General features: G+C 35.6%; 2 protein-coding genes across 2 annotated transcripts; both read left to right on the forward strand.

The window, feature by feature from the left end:
- The first annotated feature begins 802 nt into the window (after positions 1 to 802).
- LOC116135868 (ubiquitin-like domain-containing protein CIP73) lies at positions 803 to 9,623 on the forward strand. Its single transcript, XM_031421575.1, has 16 exons — positions 803 to 1,023; positions 1,877 to 2,009; positions 2,415 to 2,532; positions 3,238 to 3,318; positions 4,236 to 4,336; positions 4,443 to 4,514; positions 4,838 to 4,996; positions 5,145 to 5,214; positions 5,309 to 5,487; positions 5,779 to 5,943; positions 6,028 to 6,099; positions 6,187 to 6,316; positions 6,724 to 7,128; positions 7,803 to 8,233; positions 8,688 to 8,765; positions 9,273 to 9,623. The coding sequence occupies exons 2-16, from the start codon at positions 1,887 to 1,889 to the stop codon at positions 9,279 to 9,281; spliced, it is 2,193 nt and encodes a 730-aa protein (XP_031277435.1). The 5' UTR covers positions 803 to 1,023; positions 1,877 to 1,886; the 3' UTR covers positions 9,282 to 9,623.
- Positions 9,624 to 10,512: 889 nt separating this feature from the next.
- Positions 10,513 to 13,350, forward strand: LOC116135869 (40S ribosomal protein S11-like). Its single transcript, XM_031421576.1, has 6 exons — positions 10,513 to 10,635; positions 10,721 to 10,761; positions 10,857 to 10,957; positions 12,532 to 12,676; positions 12,781 to 12,870; positions 13,010 to 13,350. The coding sequence occupies exons 1-6, from the start codon at positions 10,624 to 10,626 to the stop codon at positions 13,098 to 13,100; spliced, it is 480 nt and encodes a 159-aa protein (XP_031277436.1). The 5' UTR covers positions 10,513 to 10,623; the 3' UTR covers positions 13,101 to 13,350.
- Positions 13,351 to 14,524: the final 1,174 nt, after the last annotated feature.

A 14,524-nucleotide genomic window follows, 5' to 3' on the forward strand; every position in this document is an offset into this window, starting at 1 on the left:
CACAGATGAATTATCAGGTGGTAAAAGAGTGAATCAAAGAGAAAAGCATGACACAGAAGATGATGAAATACAAGGGTTCGGGGTTGATTATTCTCCTGCACATGCAAGTCCTCCACACCATAATTAAAATAAGTGCACAAAAATAAGAACAGGACCTATGAATCTACATGCACCATGAACAAATATATGATATTCTATTTTCTTGTTCAATAAATATTGTAATATCATTTAAGCTTATATGAAATTATGAATAAATTGAGAGCCTTTGTTTCTTTTTTTTATATATATTACTATTATTATAATTAATATTTCCATAGACGGTATTATCCTAACATTGCTTTATTAGATCAAATATTTTCAATTTCAATTAATGGAATCACCAATTTATACTCATAAATAATACTATGCATATTTACGAGTGTACTAACCATCGTACTAACCTTTGTAAATATAAAACATAGTACGGGTACCATAAACATAGTACGAGTATTATATGTAATTTTAACAAAGGTTAGTAAGATCCGTGAGTACGCATATCATTACTCTTATACTCACACAGTTATTAGGTAATAAACGTATTCGAGTTTGTGGGAGAATTCAATAGTATTATTGATTGTACGTACGTACAATTTTTCAAATAATTAATAATTGTTTAATATCTTTTAAAGTTAATTGAATATTTAATTTCATTATTTATTTTTTAATATAGAATTATATAAAATAATATATTGAATTAATTAATATAATTCACCTATCTTTTAACAACATTTTAATCCAACGGTTAATAAAGAAAGTAAACCACTAGTGTTAAGAACCACAAAATGGCATCGTAAACTTTCCCTCCTCCTCCAATTGCCTGCCACGCTCAAACTGCAGAGAGAAGCCTGAGCACAACCTCACCCCTCTTCTTTAAACTCACTACACAACACCGTTACCGTCGTCACTGCCACCGGTGTTTCGTTTTGGTTGTGTTCTTTCTTCTCCCTCCTCGTAAATCTCGAAAGTTTTAGTCTTTGATCGCAGGTAAGGTTTGGTCACTCAATTACTTCGTTTTAATCTCAATTCTGATTTTTATCAGTTTTAGTGATTGTCATCTGGGTTTAACTTAAAGGTAGGGAATTTTGGTGGGGTTTTTTTCCTTTTCATTTTGGGTCTGTGTGGTAAAACCCTAGGGCTGTTCACTTCAATTTAGTCTAATGGATTTGCGTAGATTTCTTTATATGATTATTTACTTGTTTCTTCCAGTGGGCTAATGTGTGTTGAGGTTCTCAAAGATTGGAAATTGGAAATTGGGGTTGTGATTGTTGTGGTTTATGATTAGCTTGAAATTTCTAAGTTACTTGGAGAGTTAGTGATTTGAATTGGGTCTTGGATTCAAATTTATTGTCTGGTTTGCTGAAAAGCAAGTTCGATTTTTGGAGAGTTGCTGTATGCATATAGAACTTTGATCGTACAAGGACGGAATTTTGGACTTTACAGACCTAAGAGATCGACTTTTTTGCCCTCAACGTTTTGCTTCTACTCAAGCTATGTTATTCATTAAAGAAGAGAATGATTACAAGTGAATGTCTGTTCATGGCTAACTTATTTAAATGACTTTGAAAGTAGTCCCCTTTTACCTTTTCGAACTAGCAATTTCTATTCTCTTGTTAGTTGGAAAGCAAAATGAAAATGATTTCGGAGTACCATGTAGTGCAGCATTCATGATTCATCCTTTGACTTCTTGTTGCCACTTGTGTTTTTTGTATTTTCAAATCTAAATATGCATAAAGCGTATAGAGGATTTGAAGTACAGGAACATATTTCTTTTCATTGTATTTTCTTTGATGTGTACTGAATAGTTTGGACAATGTTTCTTCACTGGGTACCTGCACAGTTTGCAGCAAATGGAAAGTAGTGGTGCTGAAAAAATTCCTGGGATTAACGAGGTTGAAGCTTCTGAAACCACCATCGAAATCAAAATAAAAACTCTAGACTCACAAACCTATACTTTGAGAGTTGATAAACAGGTGATTAATATTGCTCTGTTGTCATTATAAGTTCTGGCCTTGTGTTACTTTATCTGTTTGTTTAAAACAAGTTTAATTTTTTTCCATGAATTCGTGACTTAAAGTTCTTGTTTGAGCTTTTATCAGGCAACACTCGATTTTCTTAGTACAGTCTTTTCTTTGGTTGGACTATAAGCATATATATATTGTTGTACTTCTAGCAATTTTCCAAACCTTGTCATCTTGTTTTTTGAAAATCAATATCTTTCGAGCTATGAAATTGATCATATGTATGATCTGCTCGCTGCATTTGTACAATTGTTTTTTGAGTAATATTATCATTTTATACATATTACCCTTGCAGAGATTTTGGTTCTGACTTCTCTATCAGCATTACCGTATTGTTAATGTCTTTTTCTCCCACAGGTACCAGTTCCTGCTTTGAAAGAACAGATTGCCTCTGTAACTGGTGTTTTATCTGAGCAACAACGTCTAATATGTCGTGGAAAAGTTCTGAAGGATGATCAGCTCCTCTCTGCATATCGTATCCTTTTCTTATTTATCTTTCGAGTTTCAAGACCTTAGTTATTGTTGTTCTACATTTTGCATCCAAAAGAGAATGCACCAATAACTTAAAGGTTCTCTTTCCATTTCATCCCTAATCTTTTGTTGGCAAAGATATAATATTTTGGTTACATGTGATCTTCTCATTAGGCAATCTGTATAAGAAATATAAGCCCATTACTGTGGTATCGTTTTTTGCTGTTTGTGGTGATTTGTTTACCTGCTTTCTCATGGTTCATACTACAATTATGTTCCAGGTCTGAGAACCCTTGCTCAACCACATAATTAGCAACATTATTGGGGCAGCCGCCTCCTACTATTCCTTGGGTTGGGCCCTAGACCTTTCTCTTTGAAGGTAGAGAATTAAAGATTGGCTACAAATGCTGGGGTTGATAGCCTGTTGATCATGACTTCACTTAAATTTCCTACTAAGAGGCAATTTTTACTGTCAGTGAAAGAATTTTCATTTTTTATATCTTTTAGTAATAGTAGTTGTTTGGTCGGTTGGTGAAATTGAGCCATGTTGAATTGAGGATTTATACTAGTTTCAAGATGATATCTACAGCCAATAAACTTTTGTATTCCTACCTCCGGCCAAATGTATATTATATTACAGTTATGAGTATTCTCAGTATCATTTTATACTTGGCATTTACATTTAAGTTTCTTACTTAACTTGATTTAGATGTTGAGGATGGTCACACCTTGCACATGGTGGTCAGGCAACCATTCCCATCCTCATCCGATGGTGGTCATCACCATCCAGGTTTGTCCACTTGCTGAATTTTTCTATTGATCATGTAGGAGCTACTTATTCTGATTCTAATGAGATTAGATACAATAACGGTCAAGCTTCTGTCATAGATCTGTTGTTGAGGGCTAGATTAGTTTCTTCTTTCCTTGGAAGACTTTTTAGCCATTTAAGGTGGGATATTTCAGCTGGACGTTGTCAATGGGGAATATCGGATAGTTTCTTAAAAGTAGATGTTCTGATTGAGAGGAAAAAGACCATTGTGGAATTGTGTTTTGTGTGTTGAAATATATTGGTGAAATGGTGCTCGTTTGTTGCTGTATGGTTCGGATAATATAGTTGTGATCTCTCATAAATTTTATGATATGTTGGGTGATGCCAACATCTTTGGTTCAAATGCTTGGTTGCTAAAGTTGTGGCTTATGAAAGCAAAGGAGTAAAAAACTGTGGAGAGCAGTTACATTGTGTAAGGGGAAGGATTGTACTTCCCGCGACATTGAGCTTCCTATGTATACCTTACATCTTATGTTTCTGCAATCTATGTCAGTTAATATTTCTTTGAATTGTTTTATGATGTTCCATCTCATTGAACCTTTGGGTGGGTCATCTCAAGTTTTTGAACTAGATTTAATTTTTTTGTGTTTTGGTTTCTTTTGGCATTGGGTTTCTCTTCTCTGCTTCTCTATGTGCTTCATTAGCACCCTTGACTGCTTTTACCTTTCAAATTGATTATCATTTGCAAAAAAAGACTTTTCTATTGTATATCATCCTCTTTAATTCATGGTGCATCTGTAACTTGAGTGCTGTTTCAATTTTTGTCATGCTGATAATATTTAAGTGAAGGTAAGACTTTTCTGATTAATAGTTTCTCTAATAACTAGTAAGGATTTACGGCTAAACACCATTGTTTGTTGCAATTGAACTTGCATCAGGTACAAGTCGCAATCATGGAAATCAGGTAGCCCCTAGTGTTGTAATTGAAACTTTCAATGTTCCTGATCAAGGGGATGGGGTTCCCCCTGAAATCAGTCAGGTGAGATGACAATTGGATTGGAGTGGAGCATATTTTTGGATTTCATGTTGGTTGTTTTATATCTCACTGTGCCAGTGTCTCAATGCTCCTCTTTTCTTCTGGGCAGATTGTCTCAGCTGTTCTTGGTTCTTTTGGATTTTCAAATATTGGAGGTGGTAGTAATGGGATTGATGTCAGGGTTAGTCATAATTTCAACTGCCAGAAATTGTTAGACTTTTGATTGCCTGTCAGAAATATTGTGTGTCTGCTATTGCCGGTCTTAATTTATAATTAATATGCTGTGTATCTGTCACTCCCCTCTCTACCCCCTCTTGACGAAAGAACCATCATAGTAATTATTTTTTGATAGTTTCTTGATAGGTGGATATGTTGACGGTTTCTTGGTGATCTTGTAAAAATTTGAGTCATAGTAATTATTGTTGTTTAGTGTCTGTTTTTGGTTCATATATGTCTACATTTTTATTCTCATACTCTTTTGGATGGGGGTGTATTTAATTGAAGGAACCTGCTTTGCAAAGACTTGAAAGAACATTAGTTGGTAGTGGTATGCTAGATTCAACTCAGCAGCAATATGAACAAGCTGGCATGAGGATATCAAATAGACTGCAGAGTGCCTTTGGAATCCCGACAGCAGTTTCTTTGGGGTCTTTGCAGCCTCCTGTAAGCCTGAAATTTTTTGGTTTGCTTGATCAAAATTTTCATCTTTCGGTGTCTGCTTTAACTTTTGTCATTCTATGTCAAATGGATATTGTGGCATACATATTTGGGATAATGATATATATTCTGCAACATTTTTTTTTCTTTGTAGGTAATTCCTGATTCATTGACAACCTTGTCCCAATATCTGAGTAATATAAGGCGCGAATTAGACGGAATTGGTCTGTTTTCTATATTACAGCAACCAAATTTATTATGCTAAGTAGTTATTCCTGTAATTCTTTGTTGATATTTTGCAACACATTGTATTGGCAGGCAGGGGAGGGAGTAACAATTCTCAAGGAACCGCCACAGATAGGACTGGAGAAAGAGATTCTACTTCTGCATCACATTCAGGGACTGTACACGAAGGTCTTCCAACCCCTGCATCTTTGGCAGAAGTCATGCTGTCCACTAGACAAATGCTCGTTGAACAAGCTGGAGAGTGCCTGCTTGTGTGTTCTTATCTACCTTTTTGATTGTTTGTTCTATTATTTCATGTTAAAGTTATTTATTCATTGATGTTGCGAATAAAGTCCTTTTTTTTTTCATATTAAAGTTATATATTTAATGGTCATGTGAGTATACTTTTTTCTTTGAAGTGAGAAACTGTTATTTTTATGTTTATTTTTTTTTTGTGTTTCAAGAAATTTGTATAAGAACTATAAGCTTTTAGAGTTACCTCTAAATATTTGATTATATGCTAGATTTGAAGTAATTGTTATTTTCTTTTTATATACTGGAAGCAACTTGGTGGACAACTGGAGAATCAGGCAAATGTGACTGATTCATCTGTACGGATGAGCACACAATCTACTGCATCGAGAACTGGAGTTCTACTTCATAATCTAGGTGCTTTTTTGCTTGAACTTGGTCGTACAACCATGACTGTGCGATTAGGTCAAATTCCGGTATGACCATCCTAGTTTCCAATTCATGACATCTTAGTTTTACATTACTTGCCCACTTATTTGCCATGACACCTTTCTTTGCAGTCTGAAGCTGTGGTTAACGCTGGTCCTGCTGTTTTCATATCTCCTTCTGGTCCTAACCCTCTCATGGTTCAAGTAATATTCTCATCATTCTATTAAACTCTTCTTGTTTGCTTAAATTTTTTTTTCAGTTTTTGCTGATAGTTGAATTTATATCTCCAGCCTCTTCCTTTCCAACCGGGAACAAGCTTTGGTTCCATCCCCATGGGGTCTGTACAGTCTGGCACTGGTTTGGTTAACGGGCGTGGTACTGGGTTTCTTCCAAGGCGTATTGATATACAAATAAGAAGAGGTACTCTTGAGTTTTATGCCTGGACTCTTTACTGCTTTTTTGTGTACATAAATCTTCACCTTGTGCATACCAGCATGGGGTGTCGAACATAACTCCCAAAAATCTGGACAAAGGAATATTAGTGTATGTGTGTATTTATGGAAATCAACATATTTCCTTGATTAAAATCATCGACTTCATCTATCACTGAATAGCAATCTGTCTCAGTTTCTTGCCTATAAAGCACAGTACCACCCTCACAATTATACACTCTTCACCTGATAGATGGAAGTGAATTTCATTGTAACTGTTCATGTGAACATCAAGCACAAATGGATGTGTCATGTCCACAAGTGTCTGATACCCATATTTTCCAACATAAGTTCTGCAAATGATATATTTTAAACTATTATTTGCACTATTGTAAGGATCATCAATGGCAACTTCTAACGCTAATCGAGAAGAACATGGTAATACTCAGCAGCCTTCAGGGCAAGGTAACTCAGTTACAGCTCCTGCTACTGAAAATCTTGGCAATCAAAGAACTTCAAGGATCTCGGAGGGTTCATCTTTCACTGGAGAATCTGGAGTACGGGTAGTGCCGATTAGGACCATGGTAGCAGCAGTGCCTGGTCCTTTCAGTCGGCTACCCTCAGATTTATCTGGTAATCCTGTAGGGTTATACTATCCGGTTCTTGGAAGATTTCAACATTTAGCTTCTGGACATGTAACTGGTGAACGAGGATTTCAAGCATCTGGTGGGCAAACTGAGCAGCCATCCGCTCCTGAGTCTGTGGTGCAGCCACAAAACAGTGAGGATCCTGCAAGAAATGGTACTAAAACAATCACCAAGTCTAGCATAGTAATGATGATAACTATTTCATGAGAAATTAAGGTTACATTATAAACTTTTCTTTCTGGTAGTGTTTAGGAAGCATAAAGAGGTTTATTGTTGATTATTAATAGTTTTTGATGTTGTTCTTATGTTTATGTGTGCCTGTACTATTGCTGATGCTATTGTTGCCTTATAATAATTATAGTTGCTGTTCATCTAAATAATATAATCAGAGGGTATTTTTCACTGGTATCCTATGGTCTAGACATTCGTGACTTGAAATTATCAACTATCATCCAATGTTGCTGCATGTGAAGTGCTTATTGCTTACAGAAGAGAGTATGAATTGACAGGATTGTGTCATAACACTTGAATATATTGCTCAAACAACTTTGCAAGAGAGCCTGTTGTTATTATCAAATCATTCTTATGTATGATTGGATCAATCAAAATGATCATTGATTGAAGACTTTTGAACGCTCAGAAAATAGAACTTTAGCAACTGCAATTGGTCTATAAACTTTTCGAGGGAGGGGGTGTTTGAAGACAGAATTCTATCACTCATCATGCCTTGCATTTAGTGTTGGTGAATTCAGGACTATATTACCCTCTGTACTAGTTGATCAATATCGTTGATTTTAAGAATTTTTTTAATGGGTTTTTTCTTCGTAGGATCATTACCAAATTTGAACTCAAGACAACAGGAACCTTCTAGTGGACGTGGTGTGAATATCAGCATTCTTTCTGCTGGTGGGACCCAAAACAACCAAGAACCTGAGCGGCAAATCCCAAGCAGTGTTCTGCAATTTCTGAGGAATCTTTTTCCTGGTGGCGAAATCCATGTAGAAGATGGAAGTTTACAGGGGACAGCTTCGGGTTCTATTCCGGAGCCGGCAACCATGTCTGCCTCAGATCATGCTGTTACAGCCAGTAGACATTCAGAAGCAGAAGCAAGTGTTAGTGATGAAGGGATATTTTTATCTAACTTGCTTCACCAGATCATGCCTGTCATATCTCAACAATCAAGTGCAGCACAAATGGTAGCGTCTTCAGAGGGAGCAGATACTTCTGAGCGTAGAATGGAGCAAGATTCTTCCACACATGTAAGCATAGTTCACCAATTACACTATTAATGGCTTTTTTATGCCTCATGTCAAAGCAAATTCAACTTTTGTTGTTATCTTAGGGCTCATTTGAACCATTTTCAGAAGTTATGATCCTATTTTTCAAAATCAACATGAAAGAAAAAATGTGTTCAGTATTGTATCTCTATAAGATGATTCAAGAAACACTGCTCATTCTTAAAAAATTAGTGTTGACAACGGCTCTGACAATTTTTACCTTTTTGAGAAACAGGATCTGAGAAACCCTATTTGGTTTTCAGAAAGTTGTTTTTGAATACATTATTAGATGCACACAGTAATTGTAAAGCATGGGCTTAGCATAGAGTTGCAATTTTGGCAGTCAGGCTAATTAATATGCCAACCCCTCACCCACCATTACAAACCACGTGTTAAGAAAAATAGAGGAAGATGCTGAACTGTGATGTTTTTACAGGCTGAGAGTTCTAATGTTGGGACATCACGTCGGCCAAGTGATTCTGAACAGTGCGCACCAAACTCCAAAAGGCAAAAGGTATGTGAATGCTGCTATGTGGAACAGTTCTCCAATCTTTTTCCTTGTCATCCTTTTTTGTTTTCTTGATATCGAACATCAAATTTTGGGAAAATTAAGACATCATACATCTATGAAAATGCTATGTGAACTTGATCATGATTTAGATCCCATAGTAAGATACTATATCCCTTGACCGACCATGTTCTGCTTCCATTTGTTCCATTTCTTAGATAACTTGTTTGATTGTAGTGAAGTTTTATATATTATATATTACATGTTACACAATATACCTAGGAATGTTATATGCAGCATATCATACCATTCCAGAACTCTTTGGCACCAATGAGGGGTTTCTCTAGAAGTACATTGTACTGCACATCATTTAGAATGTTTATTTGCATTGGATTGAATGTTACACTGTGACATGCATATACAGGCATATAGGCTTTTTTTTTTTTTTTTTTGGCTATGTAACTGGTTTACTTTCCAGAATTGTAGAGTAACACAATGACTTTCTTACTGCAGAGGGAGTGAGTAATGATACTAAAGAGGATTTTAGCAGTTTGTGGAAGTAGTTATTGAGATTTTGAGCAGCTATGAATAATGCATTTCTTCTACCGGCGAACGGCGGCATTCCTCGTTTGATCAAAATTGGTATATTATGGTTTTATTTTCCTTTTTTCACACAAGTGGAATATTGTGAGATTTCATTTAAGTGATAGGTAATCTGTCGGTGCAAAATAGTAGTCATTTGATGTTATAGGCTTCCATGGCTTTGAACTTGATTTATCCTTCTGGAGCCCCTTAATATCCTGTTGATTGCCTCCGAAGGCCGTATGGAAATTAATGCAAAATCTACATATGTTTGAAATTCAATCAAGAGAAATTATTAGTGAAGTGCAATTCTACCTGGATTTTAGCTCACTCGTAGGAGTACACCGTAAAGACCAAAAGTTTCAAGAGTGAAAGCGGTTAGGCTTCATGGCACCTACATGACCAAAGACTATTTTTTCCACATTTTTTAAAGATTATAGGGTTTGGCAAGAGTTCCCATTTAGAACTTGGTTTCACAAAAGCCGGTTTGGAGGATTTATGGATTAATAAAACAAAATGATAAAGAGAAAAGAAGAGTGAAACGGGTGATTTTTGTAAATCTTTTTGTAATTTTAGAAGCTACCTTTTTAACTGGAAATGGACATTGAATGATGAGTAAATATTACATTGTTTATTCAAACTCATGTGACATATGATAAATATACTGAAATTAAAATAATAATTATTAAATAAATCTCTCATTGAGTTATATGCCTATTTTGAATACATAAACACTACCTCTCATGAGCACATAAGAAATTTACCTCAATCTTGAAAGCAAATTCAATTTCATTAAGCCATAATGGTAACTTATACTTATTTTTTTATTTTTGCTAAGTAAGCAAATTGTATTAAAAGAAGAAGAATTTACAAAGGCCTACAAAAAAGGCGGTCAACCTAAATCGGGACATTCCCGCGTAGGGTGGTAACATATATTAATAATCTTGAAAGTAAATTCAATTTCAATTTCAATTTCAATGAAAGGATATTTCTGAAAAGTATACAACTTTATGGTGTTAACGAAAGTATTGAACCAAAGGAGGGGTAAGATATTTTGAAAACAAAGGGGTATGTGTTCTGGGGAAAATCTGAGGGGGTATTAATAATTTGGTCTCAAGATTATGGGAAGCCCAAAAAGAGGCCCAAATTTAGCCCATTTAGAAGCGTTGATAAGTAACCCAGTGGGGTCTGTTAGGGTTTTGAGTGAGTGAAGCCGAAGCTGTCGAAAGTTTAGCGTAGCCTCCATACGCTTCACAGTTTCAAGCTTCAGCATCTCTCAATCATGGCCGAGCAGGTTCAATTCAGATCTCTATTTTCTCTTTTTCTTTATGTTTGTGTTCGAGTATAAAATAACATGTCATGTGTGTTTTTTGTTGCAGACGGAGAAGGCATTTTTGAAGCAACCCAAAGTGTTTTTATGGTAAATGAAGCTCAATACAAACATGTAACATGCTTTTCTCTTCTGGGTATTTTAGCTTACTCAGCCTTTTTTTTTGCTTTTTTTGTTTGTAACAGCTCGAAGAAATCAGGCAAGGGAAAGAGACCTGGAAAAGGCGGGAACCGCTTCTGGAAGAGTGTTGGTTTGGGCTTCAAGACCCCAAGGGAAGCCACCGAAGGTATTTGCTTCCTTTCAAACTCCACGGAGATTACTACTACTGAGAGCAATGGATAAATGAATGAAAAATTTGTTTGAATGTTCGTCTCAGATTTGGATTTTTATGCATTACGTTTGCCTAGCTTTTTTACGTAAATATTGCAATGTTATATAAGTATATAGGCGACTTGGGTATTTGGTTACGTGTCTTGTTTGTAGCAAGTCTATTTGACCGTGCATGAAATAACGGCACTTCTTGGGTGATGCAATTTCTTTTTCTGTGCTTAATGTGCTCATTCAACAATTTATGTAGGAAGCATTTAGAGAACCAGTCACATGTCTTTTTTATGTCATCAACTTTTATTTCCTATAGTTGGGTAAGTTGGTGTAATGATATGTCTCTTGAGCAGAAAAATAGATTAGGTGGTTGTGGAGTTAATCTATGTCATATGATTATGGAATTGTAAGCGCGACTAATATACTAGAAATGAAATGTATTGATCTGACTTTGTGGTGACAACTAGAGATTTTTGATGATGGGAACTACTATTATAAGAAGGAAAGACTTTGGCCTTGTGGGGAACTATGCAAAAGTTAGGAAACTGTCTACAGAAGTTAAAAAAGGAAATTGGAGAGATAAGCAATGTATTAGGAGTCCAAGGACAAACACAAACTCAAACAAAACCCCAAAGTAAATTTAATTATAAAGTTAATTACTCATCAAGCTCCTAACCATGGTGAGTGGGAAGAAAGACACTTATCTAACTTTTGAAGTCACAAAAACCCCAAGGGAAGCCCTAGGGTTAGCGAAGCTCCTAACCATGGTGAGTGGGAAGAAAGACACTTATTTAATTATTTGTGTAGGTGCACTAGAGCCAATATTATTTGTAATATATATTGACTCTTTGTTATATCATGTTAAATATAATAAAAGGCATATTTACAAAGAGCCCTCCTCTTTATAGTTGTCAAGGTTTTCTGACAATGCTGTTAAATCCTTGAATTTTTGCTACCATCTATAGGAGTCTCCCTACTATAATGTACGACAAGATTTTGCTCTATCATGGGAGGTATCTGATGGTTAAAGGATTATGAATGGATCAGATTGAAAAAGTATTTAGTGCCAATTGGTCAAAAGTTACTTATTTCCTCAGCCATGAAATGTCTTGAATGAGTCTTTTGGAGACTTGAGTTTTTCACTATTAAATTATTAAACATGTGGATGTTAAATTGTTTCCAAATTGTATCCTATTGGCCCATAGTGGTCAGAAAAAATTAGAAAGTTGGAGGGGTTAGTTAATAACCTTTACAAATCAAATGCTTTACAAGTGGATAATTTTTAAAGTGGCATATGCGTGGATTATTTTAGGATACTGTTATTAATGTGTGAAACCTTTTTCTAAGTGGTTAGGAATTTAACTTGGCAGCTCTAGCCTAAGCTCTCTGACTATATGCATGTTTAATCTCTGCTTGGCATGGCTGATATATCTACTTGTGTTCTTGTGGTTTACAGCCTACATAAAAATAATACTTGTTAATTGCAAAAAATTGATTTAGTATCCAAAGTGTTGAGCACTATATATTTGTTTTATACAGGAACTTACATTGACAAGAAATGCCCATTCACTGGTACTGTTTCTATCAGAGGACGTATCTTAGCAGGTACCTGCCATAGTGCCAAGATGGTGAGGACTATTGTTGCTCGACGGAATTACCTTCATTTTGTGAAGAAATATCAAAGGTGTGAGCTAGCTTCTGTTTGTGATGGGTGTCTATGCCATTTTTTTAATTTTTGTCCTTAGATTTTGTTGCTTTAAAGAGTAACATGCCCTTTTTGTTTTTTAGGTATGAAAAGAGGCATTCAAACATTCCTGCACATATATCACCATGTTTCCGTGTGAAGGAAGGAGATCATGTCATTATTGGCCAATGCAGGTTATAATTCTCAGCAAAAAAGCCCTTTTTTATTATCATCTTTAATGCATGAATGTAGTTTGGCTGGTAGTCTTGCAGTTTTTGCATTGACATTTCACAAGATTTCTTCTCTTTTTTTTTTTCTTTTTTCCAAATTTAGGCCAGTGTCCAAGACAGTGAGGTTCAATGTGTTGAAAGTGATTCCAGCTGGATCTTCTGGTGGTGGCAAGAAGGCTTTCACTGGAATGTGAAGTTTTTCTTGATTTGTATTAGGTTGGTGTTGAAACCATTGTGAGTTAAAATGTGATCTGATTATGGAAGAGAAGACCCCTAAAAGTTTTGAAGCACTCCAGATTTGCTGATTGATAGAACGATAGATGCCTTTTTCTTTGTCATTTTATATTATTTTGGAATCTTGAATTTTGAAGATTAGTACACAATTTGTTACTTGAATTTGGAATTTTGTGGGTTAATTTATAGGTTTCTTTCTTTTGAATTTTATATTACTTCCCTGATTGAATGGAAGTCTAAAGTATGTTGTGATGTGATATTAGTCCATAGGATATAGGTTTTTGAGGGAATTGGACTGTTTTACCACATTATAATTTGGAACTCATAAAAATGAAAATGATCTCAATCAAGTAGTGCCATTTCCAAGTACAGTGCATTTGTTTCCATATTTTTCCTAGGGGTGGGATAAAACATCCGGAAACCGAACAAAAAACTAGGTTTTTTTACAAATAGGTTCGGTTTTTGGTTTGGGGAATTCAAAAAACCGGTTCGGTTTTCGATTTGAAAACAAATTCAAACTGGTTAACTGAAAACTTGTTTTTAAACCGGTTTAACCCTAAATATAAAAGCAAAATTTTTTTTTAACTCCTCAGTCATCATCAGTCCTCACGCAGTCACGCTACTCCATCCACATTCGTTTTTCTTTGCCTCCATTCTCCAAATTTGAAAATTTCAAATCTCTATACTTCCACTTCGTCAATCCTCACTCGTTTGTTCGTCACTTCTAAAGTTCTAGACTGTAGTTCGTCGGCAGTTCCAGTCTTCCACACCGTGACTCCATTCACAGTTTGTCAGTTTCCCACCATGAGCTATTGAGCAGAGTTGACTTCATCCACTATCTAGTCACCGTGAGCTACTCCATCCACACCGTGAGCTACGTTCGCCAGCACCCAGCACTCTAGCAGACTTCACTGTGAGGCGTGAGCAGACCCACTATGAGCACTGAGCAGACTCTTATCCTTAACTCATCATACTCATACTTTGTCTCAAATAGATTTATTCCATGATTTTGTTTACTAGCGCTTTCTTGGGTCTTCTTTTATGTGAAAACTTGGAGAGAGAAGAATGATTAGTTTCTACTGATAAATTTGAAACCAGATCGAAGGTTTTGAGTTTCTAGTCTCAGTTTTGGTGTATTAATTGTGGTGTTTTGAGGTTTTAGTAAATGATTTTGATATTGGTATTTTGTTAAAGCATTTTTGGAGATGTGCTATTACTTGCATATAGTTGAAAAGATATTGACTATTTAAGGATTAAAGGGTAATTTGAAAACTGGTTAATCGGTAATTGAACTAAAAATTCGTTTCGGTTTATATTCGGTTTTTAACCGAAACCAGCCTGGTTTTCGTTTGGATTTTCTCCGAACCAAAAAACCAGTTCGGTT

This window comes from Pistacia vera, unplaced genomic scaffold (assembly GCF_008641045.1).
Source record: "Pistacia vera cultivar Batoury unplaced genomic scaffold, PisVer_v2 Contig304, whole genome shotgun sequence".
NCBI lineage: Eukaryota > Viridiplantae > Streptophyta > Magnoliopsida > Sapindales > Anacardiaceae > Pistacia > Pistacia vera.

Coding starts and splice junctions, on each gene's coding strand:
- LOC116135869 (XM_031421576.1), top strand. Junction 10,762..10,856: donor CAACCCAAAGTGTTTTTATG/GTAAATGAAGCT, acceptor TGTTTGTAACAG/CTCGAAGAAATCAGGCAAGG. Junction 12,871..13,009: donor GTCATTATTGGCCAATGCAG/GTTATAATTCTC, acceptor TTCCAAATTTAG/GCCAGTGTCCAAGACAGTGA.
- LOC116135868 (XM_031421575.1), top strand. CDS start 1,887: ATGGAAAGTAGTGGTGCTGAAAAAATTCCTGGGATTAACGAGGTTGAA. Junction 4,337..4,442: donor TTCCCCCTGAAATCAGTCAG/GTGAGATGACAA, acceptor TCTTCTGGGCAG/ATTGTCTCAGCTGTTCTTGG. Junction 7,129..7,802: donor TGAGGATCCTGCAAGAAATG/GTACTAAAACAA, acceptor TTTTCTTCGTAG/GATCATTACCAAATTTGAAC.